The sequence below is a fragment of the Oryzias melastigma genome, linkage group LG5 (assembly GCF_002922805.2).
Source record: "Oryzias melastigma strain HK-1 linkage group LG5, ASM292280v2, whole genome shotgun sequence".
NCBI lineage: Eukaryota > Metazoa > Chordata > Actinopteri > Beloniformes > Adrianichthyidae > Oryzias > Oryzias melastigma.
The window spans coordinates 9,814,451-9,826,290 of NC_050516.1; the positions used below are offsets into that span (position 1 = coordinate 9,814,451).

The 11,840-nt window shown below is 40.1% G+C and overlaps 2 protein-coding genes across 6 annotated transcripts in view; both read right to left on the reverse strand.

Annotated features, from left to right (window-relative positions):
• dlgap4b (discs, large (Drosophila) homolog-associated protein 4b) overlaps positions 1–11,840 on the reverse strand; it is a 707,978-nt gene that overhangs the window by 580,555 nt on the left and 115,583 nt on the right. The gene's annotated exons all lie outside the window — the stretch shown is intronic.
• prdx2 (peroxiredoxin 2) lies at positions 3,017–11,176 on the reverse strand. The gene is made up of 6 exons (XM_024270812.2): positions 11,044–11,176; positions 10,256–10,378; positions 8,799–8,952; positions 7,624–7,746; positions 7,391–7,521; positions 3,017–3,349 (listed from the first exon to the last, which is right to left on the reverse strand). The coding sequence occupies exons 2-6, from the start codon at positions 10,356–10,358 to the stop codon at positions 3,267–3,269; spliced, it is 594 nt and encodes a 197-aa protein (XP_024126580.1). The 5' UTR covers positions 10,359–10,378; positions 11,044–11,176; the 3' UTR covers positions 3,017–3,266.

An 11,840-nucleotide genomic window follows, 5' to 3' on the forward strand; every position in this document is an offset into this window, starting at 1 on the left:
AACAACCCAAAAGTTCCATGTAAACATGCAAACCAGAGAGCTTCTGAGAAACTGAGGCTCAAGAAAAAAACAAAAACTTATTTTTAGCTGAAGTGAGAGTAGACTTCATCTTTTCTGATCATGAGCGTCCCAGAACATCTGAAATTACAGTCACTGTATCTCTTACCGGCCGGAGAGAATAAGAATATACTTTAAAACTCATTTTGACATGTGACCTTTGACCCTACACCATCACTCAACAGATGGCTTAATACAAGTCTCAATATACCATATTGAGTATAATATAAATAGTATAAATAACAGTTTTTTTTCATTGTTTATCAGGGGTACAACTTATACTCAAGAGTGGTTTGTGTTTTGTTTATTTTTTAGACATAAATAAGCTCATTCATTTATTTTCCCAGTGAATGCCAACTGTCTTTTAGCGGTTGTTTCCTCTAACAACCACTAGAGGGCGCTGCACCTGAGTATAAGTATTTACTACTGACAGCAGCAGAAGAAGAAGTGTCGTCCAAAACAAACATGGAAGAGAATCTGATTGTTTTCCTCTTAAACTTTGATATTGTTCTTACACAAATCAAAAGACTAGTATTCTTGTATTTATTTATGTATTCATTTTTTTTCTCGCTACGCTGGGATTGGTGGATTTGTTCTGAAACGTCCAAATTTTTCTACCAAAATTGCAACTTATACTCCAGAGCGACTTATACTCTGGAAAATACTGTAATGTGGCATATGATCTAATATAAATTTGATATAAAATGTATATCAAGCCACATGTTACCAGCCAAATTAGTTTGATGGTGTAGGGTCAAAGGTTACCTGTCAAAATGAGTTTGATGGAAAGTATATTTCTATTCTCTCTGGGGACCAACCATTAGGTAACGGTGGGCAGATGCCCCAGACCCCCAACACTTTTTTGTGAACACTTCATAGAAATGTATAAAAGAATGTAATAATTATTCAAAGTCCCACTCCAATAAATCAGCTAAGGGTCTGCAACCTGTGACTCTCTGGTTAAAGAAGAATAAAAATATATATATATTTATTTTATAAATATATAAGTTCCGGAGAGGCGAGCTTCAGCGAGCCCACGTCCGCCGTCCCCGCCGGGTAGAAGTCGGTGTCGGCGGTATTTAAAATAAATAACCATCCTAACAAGTGAACAGCTGGATCTTTTTATCTGTTTGAAAATACGACCAGGTTCAAGTTTGTCTCGCGCTCCTCAGACGGCTGTGTCTAATTTAGGCTGAAGCTGGAAAAGTGCGGCGAAGATGAAACTTTGGTTGGTGATTTTATGGAGGAGCTGTACCATTCCGTATGATACATAACTTATCATTTATAAGCTACAATCAAAACAGTGAAATAAAGAAAAACGAACGTTAAACAAACAAAAAAGTCCAAAGCACATAACCTCAGAGTGAAATCTATTTCTACAGAGTAAATCCTCATCTAAAAATGTCGACAGCATGCTCCTCTTGTTGTTTTAAACTGCTGCATCGGTACATTCCATTGAGGAAAACAACAGTAGGACAATGATTGGTACATTGTTGAATTGTAAAGTAGGTGTTAAAAGGTCTTCACGGACCCATTGATGAAGTCTGCTCCCATTGGCTACCCGTCATCTGTCAATCAAACCCCCCAGACGTTCCATGTCAGACCCACAAACGCTTATTGAGCCATCTGATTGGTCAATTTATAACTCTAATAACTTGTGATAATAGAAAAAAATCTTTAAAAAAAATTAGGATTAGTAAAAAGAAGTTAATCAGAAAGCAGCAGAGGAAGAATGATTATTCTGACATATAAGATAACTGAGAAATAACTGTCTGTTTCTCAATGGAAGTCAATGAGACTTTGGCCTTTTTACAACCCAGTGGTACTTCCTATATGGAACACGGACATCTTGAATCCAAAATGCAGCGAGATCAGACACCCCCCTCTTCTGCTGAGAGTGCTTCTTCTTGGGCTGCCTGCATCAGTGTATCTGTCTGTTTCAAGTCTGAGGAAACAACTTCAAGCTGTTCCACGCCCATTGTTCTTCACTCCTGTTAAGTAATTAACTGATTCTAGGGGCCCAGACTGAGGTACGGGGGCTCACAAAGACCCCTAATGCAAATTTGCCACTAAAAATTCTTCTCATGGGGCCCAAAATCCCAACGCCACCCCTTGGCATGATAGACACTTTTCTATCGCCCCACATGATCTGCATCGTCATATCACCCAGCACGACTCTCAGCTGTTTGGCCTTCTTGTCTGCAGCCAAAAGCCCTTGCACACTAAAGGACTCCTGAAGCTCCTCCTCCAGGTGGTTTCTCCAAAGACACAGCGGCACCTTTAGGACCAATGTCGGCATTCTGGGTAAAATCCTCAGAGATGATCCCAGGAACACGGAGGAGGCCACTTTCTCCACGTCCACGATTCCCCTTTAAATCAATGATCCCCTCTTTGATCTGGGTGGTCTCTGGGGCTCCACCTCCAGATCAGCCCACTATCTTCGAGTCAGTAGCTGCCGTATTAGCCACTTGTATAAACACAAGTCTAAGGAAAACCTGAAGCTATTCTTATAGAGATCTAACAGCCGACAGTGGAAGAAAAAAGGTTATTTTTCAGGGATTTTCTAAAGGAGTTGATGTTAAAGCACCAAACGGATCATCTAGTTCTGCTCACTGTTCTGGAGTTCCTATGAAACGTAATAAGGTGGGAGATCCAGTGGGAAAAGAAAAAGAGCTGCAACAAAAGAGACCAATGAAGAGTCTTCCATTCCTGTCAGACTGAAAGAGTAAATCTTTGCTGGAATAGATTTCCTGTGACTCATTCTAAAACATGTGGAGAAATGAAGATTTTGAAGGACTCAAAGTTCCTGGGATTGTTTGGAATTAATTCATCTTTCCAAATTTGACATTTCTATAAATTCAAGCAGCACACTTTCAAAATAAAATGTGACAAATGCTGCCACCTACAGGAAGAAAACACAAAAACAACTCATGATCTTGACGTGAAATGAAGACGCACAGAAGTCTCCCCACTGTTTTATTCAAGTTGTAGTAAGTCAGTAATTGTAGCAAAGGAACAAACTTTGAGGGAACAAAGAGTCAGTGCTTTGGACTAAAAGATGAAGCTGATCTCTGGAGGCTGGACTCAAAACAGGAGCTTTCTAAACAAAAGGCAAGTTTGCTTCAACAGATTAGACACAACGCCATGAAAAACTGCTTTAAAGGGACATGAAGAAGTGCTCTGAGGTGGGATCCGACGACGGCAGACCCTCACTGCTTGGAGAAGAAGGCTTTGCTCTTCTCCACGTCTGGGACGATGGTGTCGCTCCCGGGTTTCCAGCCAGCAGGGCAAACTGTGGAGAGAACAGCCATTACTCCACGCTGCTGAGTCATGTCAGAAGTGTGCAATAACTGAGGGCAAAGTGCAGATGAAGGCCCAGGGGGGTAAAACTCAGACAAGTGACCGCCTTCACGGCAAACGCGACAGATCTGAGAGAATTTGTCCTTCAAAGCAAACTCTGAATGTTAAAGGACAGCAGCTCTGGAGGGTCAGGATCAGTTTTGGGGATAACGTCGACATTTTCCTTTGGAATCTGATTTGAATCCAATTCTCGTGTGAACACAATGACCTGCAGGAGCAGAAACAGGCGAGCACCACATTTAAAAAGGCCCACAGGTTGATTTCAACCTCTACTTCAATCATCTTTGGATCTATTGCAGTTGCCAGTGGTCTTAATTATGGTTATTTATAATTAGGGATGTCCCGATCAGGTTTTTTTGGGCCCGATCCGATTCAGAGTCATTTGATTTTGTGTATCTGCCGATACCGAGTCCGATACTTTTATAAGACATTTAAAACATGGATAAACTGAAAAAAGATTAGTGTTGTCCCTTATTTATATTTCATTGACCTTCTTTTATCATTAAAAACTTAAATAAAACACTTCTGTGAAGTAGTTTTAATAAACAAGTAAAAATACAGCAAATATAAACTAGGAAAGAAAATACAATTTTCTTGTTATATAAGTGATAATTAGTCATGTGATAAAGTTTAGTGACTTTAGCTTTAAAATCTTTAGAGCTATTGAACATTTTTGACCAAATGTGATTCCTGTCCTCATTTAAAATTCTTAAAAATAAATTATGACTTTGTTTTAGCATTAAATTTGATGAATGTTCATGAATAGCTGATATCATTATTAGTTTTAATTTACTAGATTTATTTAGTTATTTTTAAGATTATGTGCTTATTTTTTAAGTTCTTAAGACATCACATTTTCGGTTTTATTTCCACAGTAGTTAATTTTCTTAACTGTTATTTCTCTGTCAGATAAATCAAACAGGCATATCAAAGGACAGCTCGGGTCCTAAGGAGTTAAATCACGGCGCTAGCATGTAGCAGTTAGCAGCTGCTGTTTAGCCGTCTGTCTGAAGGACAAAGAGCTTCACATTAAAATAAAACAAAAACTTTTTCTGTTGGAATACCTTTATAGGTTGTTGTTTGTGTCAGGACAATAGAGACACTTGCTGTCAGTTTAAAGCGTTTTTAAAAGAGTTATTGGTCCCGGAAGTTAGCTTTCTAGCTAGCTTTGTTTACAAGTTAGCCTTCTGCTTGAGCTGCTGCCATTTTCTGCTGCGTTTTCTGGCGATGACATTTTGTGATCTTTTCATGACATGCAGACTTGGAGTGGAGTATTTATCCGTAATGATAAGATGAAATATAAAGCTCTGATCATAATGAGAATAAATTAAATATCCGATCCTGATCGGACAAAGGAGTCCGATTCCGATCGAGTCCCAAATCACGTGATCGGCCCCGATTTCCGATCACGTGATCGGATCGGGACATCCCTATTTATAATAGGACTGTGGATCATCACTTAGGTGGCGATCCCATTCGATTCACGAATCAAGAGCAACGATTCACGAGTTGAACCACAACTCTTAATTTTTATTATGTTTATTGCCATGTGTATGTCTATTTACTGGATTGATGAAAATTGAAATTATTTGTATTTAATCATCATTTATACCTTTATTTAGAACAGGTGATCAGAATCAACAAAACTGATTAAAAAACACAAAGATTCAGATGGAAAGAAATTTTGTTTGTCATTTTAAACTTTTTTTAATAAATCTTCTGGTTCAGCAGGAAAACAACATAAAAGGATAAAATCACTGCTGTTTTGGATCATTTAACAACAGAATCTGAAAATGTTCTCCACAGTTTTCTATCCTCAAAGTTCTTCAATATTTTATGTTCTAAGTATTACATATTGGTGCAGAGCCTATATGAAGTATTTTTTTCTCAGCAGAATCAGCTGATTCACGTTGATTACATCCACCTTTCAGCAGCGCGAGGCTGTTTCTTCAGAATAAGCTGGAGTTTCGTTAATTGTGTCAAATGTTGAAGAGTTATCATAGTCAAAAGAATGTAAACACTGGAGCTAAAGCTCCAATGTTAAAGCTAATTTATTTTTTCAGAAGTTATGTCTGTGAACGGAACTTCAGTCTCAGTTTTTGAACAGAAAAAAGCTCTCGCTAGTTTTACTTTGAAAACCGGAAGCTTCATCGTCATGAAGATGCGTTTACTTCTGTTGGAAGTACCGCGGCTCTTTTAGTTCGTAAACTTAAAATCCTACATTAATCTGCATTTCAGAGCAAAAATACATCGTCCCCAGATGATATTATGATCATATTTTACTACAATTTACTACATTTATAAAGATCACGAATCAACGATCTTGGACGTCGCGAATATCTGTACTCGAAATTTTGGGAGCAGATTGCGAATACCCGAGCACCCGGATACTCGTTACAGCCCTAATTTATACCGTTTTAGCTAAACTCATCAGACTCGGTAGACGCTGCCCAGCATTACAACTTTGCACACGCTCAGTAGGGAGTCCTGATCTAGGGCTGGGTATCCATAATAATTTCTAGAAACGATTTGATTTGATTGACCAGAACCTGAATCGATTCAATTCAGATTATTCTTTTTTATTCTGTCATGGAAAATGGGAAAACACACACAAAGACACACAGGCCTAAAAGAGGGGAAGACCAGGGTCGTAACAATTCATTCAATTCAATTTTGAGTGTACACATTTATATACATTTGTTTAGAAATACACTAAGAATCTACTATTCTACTACTACTACCAATCTATTTGTATTAATCTGATCCAGTTCACATACTGTAAATGTATCAGTGAAATAATGAGATTGTTAATATCATCCAGTGTTACATGGATTCTCTAAAGGAGAAGTTCTAACTAAAATGTTCAGATCATTAACATTGTAAACATTGTTCTGCTTCTCCTGGAGGACGTTTCAGTTTGGACACTAGGTGGAGATCACACTATAGCATTACATCTTATTCTAGAAGAAGAAAGTATGAGGAAAAAACTGTTTTAGACCACAAGTGGTTACTTTAGAAATATTTCCTTAAAAGAGTTTGGAAAATTCCTGCCTGTGAGTTTATAAAGATGTTCATTTAGTCAGTAATGTATGTTTAGGTTAATTGAGCGAACAGACTACAAATATTCTTCTGCTGTTTTTCATGACGGCAGTTTACTCCCCGTGTTAGGAGGATACAGCGCCACTAACAGACTTTATTTTCTCCGGTAATCCAAACACGTTAACAAGAATTTCAGTTGCAACATCTTGTGACAACTTAGAGTAAAAGTTGCTCACTTCTCATCTTTTCTTGTTTCCAACAAATTAAAAAATAAAAATGATCAAGTGGAGAGAATGACTCCAAACCGTGTGTCTGTTATTCGATCACGTAACATTGAGATTTTCCTTTGTCTGTAATGAAAACAATATACAGTTAACATGTGGGTGGTGTTTTTTGCTCTTGGTTGTTGAGAAAAACAAATTCTTGTGATCACTGAGTTTTACTGCTTGGAAATGACTGTGGTAAAGTGGTGGAAGAGCGGTAGGGCCGTGTGGGCCGTGCATGCGGGGTGAGCGCTGCAACAGATAGAGTTCCACATACAGAGAATGTAGCGTCCTATGGGAAATTCCATAAAAGGTTAGCATCAAACTAGAGGACTTTAGCTTTATATGCTAAATTAATCTTTATTTTTATGAATCAATTATTTATCTGTTGAGCTTAAATTGATTCAAATCAATTTTATCAACCCAGTCCTACCCTGATCCATAACTTTTCTTTTCTTCTTCTTTTCCACTGTCATTATTAAAATAAACTATTTCATTAACAAACATTTTAAGAGGCAATTATTATTGTTAACATCTAAAAAGATATTCTGACCAGTAAGTGCCGAAAAACGCTTGCGTGGATGTAGACGCATTCCACGCATCAGGGTAACGATCAGGTAACTGGTACGGATTAGGTAGCAACATGCTCTTAGCTTGGTGTCTTCACTCACCCTCTCCATATTTATCAGTGTGCTGGAAGGCTTGGATCAGACGAAGAGTTTCATCCACGGAGCGACCCACAGGCAAGTCGTTAATGGTGATTTGTCTCAAGACGCCTTTGTCATCAATCACAAACAGACCTCTAAAGACAGAAACAAACATTTGTACTGTTTGAATACTGGATTATGTAAAAGCTTATAAAGCCAGAAAACAGAAAGGAAAATGAAAAAACAAAGGACCAGACCTGTATGCAATTCCATCATCCTCCTTCAGCACGCCGTAGTCTCTGGAGATGGACTTGGTGAGGTCTGCCACCAGCGGGATCTTCATGCTGCCCAGACCCCCCTGCTTCCTTGGGGTGTTGATCCTTTCAGAAACAATGTTTGCAGGTCAGGAACAAAAAGCATGTTTTTGATCAGATCCACATAAGATCCGACTTCCACATCAAAAGGTCATTTTTACCGTTCACTTTTTTAGTCCACACTCGAAACTTCAAATGTAATGTTTTTATTACAAAATATTTGGATGTTATTTTTTAAAAAGCAGACTTTTTTTCCCATTCAGCAAAGCTCCACCCTTTTTGCAAAAGGCACCCTGTTCAAGAAGTTTCAGAGCAGACTGAAGCTGTCGAGCAAAACCAGATCTGTCAGCAGCCACCGACGCGTCCAATGCTCAGCAGAGGTCAGGGTTCGTGCTCAAGGGCACCAAGTGGGGTGGGCCATATCTCTCTCACAGATTTGATCTTTGTTGGTTGTTTTAGGTTTAAATCTGGACCAAGATTGTGGGGTAGGGTGGGGTGGGGTGGGGTGCTGTAGGAGGTGCAGCTTCAGCATGAAACGGGTGCATATTTAGAAGATCCTTGGATAACCTCTGAACTTAAGGGAGGAGCAGAACGACAAAAAACGTTGGTCAGCCCTTATCAAGCCCCTGCAGCCAGACACCCACTGGAGATAAACCTGGGGGGTCTCTAAAGACCGGGTGACATGAGCAGATCCACCCACTCGTTAGAAAGCGTTTACTATAAAGAATGACACGACAGTCCACATTCGTGAACGCTGCTTATGGTTTACAGCTAAGGCACCACCTGGTTCAGTTCTGCAGAGCAGACGCCCCACCAGCACCAGGGTGGGGGCTCCACAGTCAATCGAACTCATTTAAAATTGAGGACGATGGGTCATCAGCCTCCCAGATGACCTTGCAGGAAGGATAAAGCTCAGCCTGTGTTCACCTGTTGAGCTCTTCTTATCACAGCCTTCCAACTCGTCAGCTTTTCGTGACCTTTGAAAAGACTCGTACCGGAGAGCCATGAAAACAGGCCGTTTTTCCAGGAATAACTTCTGATGCCGACAAGCTTCCAGCATTTAACCTGCTGACTCGATGGCGTGGGCGGTCTCAGGTTTCTCCAACAGGAGGACTCACCACGCCAGGTGGCTGAAGTGAGAATCTACGGAACAGCCGATGACCTCGCATCCGATCTTGCGGAACTCCTCGGCCCGGTCGCTGAAGGCGATAATCTCGGTGGGGCAAACAAAGGTGAAGTCCAAAGGGTAGAAGAAGAAAACCACATACTTCCCTGAAGCACACAGAACAGGTTACTCAATACTAGGACGTCCACAAACGATTATTTTAATAGTGGACTAATCAGATTATTTTTTTCTGATTATTTGACTAATCAGGTCATGAGCAAAGTGGATGTGAAGCACATCTTAACCATCATTAGCTTTAAACTAAACATAAAGACAATGAAGACGATAGTTTATTAAAGGTTTAATGAATCGTGCAGCTTCATTCATTCATTAGTTTCTGGTATTAAAACAAGATTAGCCCTTTAAACACCAGAGCTCCTGCATTTATGTTCTTTAATATACGGTAACTTGTCAACCGTTAACATAACTCCAATGGATTCTGAAGGAGAAAAGTGGCTCATCGAGTCGCTGTTCTCCTACAGCATCTACTGGAATGATCGTGTTAACGGTTGAAAAGTTACCGTATATTAAAGATTTTGTGTTTAAGTGTCACTGGCGACGCCTCAGGTGTTAAAGGGTTCAAATGAGGTTGATATCTGAAACGAGGAACTATTTCACTAAAGATAAAGTTTTGGTCTTACGGACTCAAATATAACAAAGTGCATTTTTTGGTACTGAACGCTCACAACTTTGTTCAACTTTATTACACTCTGACTCCATATAATATAAAGCAGGGGTCCCCAAGCTACGGCTCGCGGGCCGGATCCGGCCCCCCTCCGTATTTAGCCCAGTCCCTGAAACTGTTTTGGCTAATTTAGGTTTTTATCAGTTTTTAGGCTATTTTGAAGTTAAGCTAATATCTCAGCTACATACTAGCTGCTTTGGCTAATTTAGAATTTTTTTGTTTGTTTTTATTTGGCTAATTTGGCACTTCGCTAAAATTTTAGTTTGCTATCAGCTTTAGCGTTTTCAGTTATCAATTTAAGCATCTTCAGCTATTAATCAATTGCAGGTAATGCTATACATCTAGTTTCTAAAATGTTTTAGTATGACTTTTTCTGTGAAGATTATAGAAATGAATTATTTAAAACTTGGCTATATGCAGCTTTCTGGAAACCCATCAATCGTAACGTTTAGACACACCCTGTGATCGTTACACTTTCTCTGTTAGCCTGCAAACTGACCCTCCATCAGAGAAGAAAACAGTTATGTGGCCCTCACAAGAAAAAGTTTGGGCACCCCTGATATAAAGTAATGACTAATCGACTACTAAATTAGTCGTTGACCATTTTAAAAGTCGATTAGTCGACTAATCGTGGCAGCCCTACTCAATACAGAGAGGATGAATCCAGTTACCCCAACGTGGGCCATCAACATAAGAGCGGATGCAAATACTAAATAATGGAGTACCTTTGTAGTCTGATAGCTGTAAGTCCTTAAACTGTCCATCGACTACAGCGGTGGCTTTAAAGTCTGGAGCAGCCTGGCCGATCTGAGCTTTTCCAGAGGACATGGTGAGGTGGTGATGAGCAGCTGAGCGGAGAAGATCCAGAGAAAGTAGAGAGACAATTAGACGGAGGAAGGGAAAAAAACAACAAATTTAGGCTAAAGGTCTGAAGGCTGAAGTCTCAAGGTTTGATTTTCAGACCCCACCCCCACCCCCTTCTCCCCAGGAGGTCACGTGCATGCTCGTGCAGCGGGAGAACAAAAGCCTTTTAGAAGACTTGCATAACCCCTGGAAGCCTTCATCGACCCCGCAGAAGGCGCGTTTTAAATCAGGAATGAGGATTACAGAGCCTTCACTGGAGGTTAAGGTTCAGTAGCTGAACTCTGGAAGGCAGAGAGCAGACTTTTCCCAGTCATTGATCCTCCAGACAGAGTGGGTCAAAGGCGAACAACCCGCGCGCTGCTCGATTAGATCAAAGAAACCTTCAGCAACTTTCCACCGCCTTTCCCAGCCCGTTCGACGGCCGACCGAACCAACCCGGACCGTCTGACAGACCCGAACAAAGGCGGAACCGCCGGCGGGTCCGGACCCTCAGAGCAGGAGGGGTGCTAGCTTCTTTTAAACATTAGCTTCGTTTTTTTCCTTTGAACTCTTCAGCTTTGCTTTGTCTCCAAACTAACAGCAAAACCCGGAGATAAGACGAACCGAACCCCCGGGGATATCCGACTAACGACGCTCTCTCCCAACACACCTGACTTCCCGTGAGGCCGCGGAGAACTTGGAGGAAGGTTTGAAGCTTCTGGAGAAAAGAAGCGCAGCTGCGTGGAAAAAGTAAACCCCGACAGCTGCGCCCCGGAAGTACTCGACTCTTCAAAATAAAAGCCCACAGTTCATTCGAAGCAGTTTGTTCTATGGACATTGACTGTATATAAGATGTATATGAGATTTTCTACAGTCAATGGCTATGGAGTTTACTAGTGCAGGGGTCTGCCACCTTTAATGCTAAATCCCCCCTTTAGTATTTCAGTTTTGTTATTATTTATGGAAAATATAGATGTATCCTTGTCAAATCTCATAAATACAGTTATACTACTTGGAAAATACCACATTCACTGCTGCGGATGGAGAGGTAACAAAACCTAATTGTCTTGTTTCCTAAACGAATTTATAATGCATTTTAAATCTCTTAAATGTATGAAAGACTGGACAATTACAGATGTGATCTGCAAACAAATCTCATGTTTATTAATTATTGTAATTTCTTTATAGTTGTTTTTCTGTGTCAGTATAATGTTGATAAACAACAAAGGATTGATGGAGGACTGCGACCGCTGTTATTAGGATCCTCCTGGAAGATTCATACCTTCCTTCAACTGTTTGGCAATGAGTTGAATAAAGCTTAGGTAATTTACTTTTTATGATTTTGTTCTTTACAGTTACTTTTGTAATTTCTTAAAAACATTTTATTTCCACCAAGGAGCCACAGTGGAGGGGTAAAAGAGCCACATGTGGCTCCCAGCCACAGGTTGCAGACCTCTTCTCTAGTGC

Bases quoted from the DNA above. Each gene is read 5' to 3' on its own strand.
- prdx2 (XM_024270812.2), bottom strand. From the start codon at position 10,358: ATGTCCTCTGGAAAAGCTCAGATCGGCCAGGCTGCTCCAGACTTTAAA. The intron at 8,953-10,255 runs GTACTCCATTAT...TGTGTGCTTCAG, and splicing joins ACAGCTATCAGACTACAAAG to GGAAGTATGTGGTTTTCTTC. The intron at 7,522-7,623 runs GTCTGGTCCTTT...TTCTGTCTTTAG, and splicing joins GATGATGGAATTGCATACAG to AGGTCTGTTTGTGATTGATG.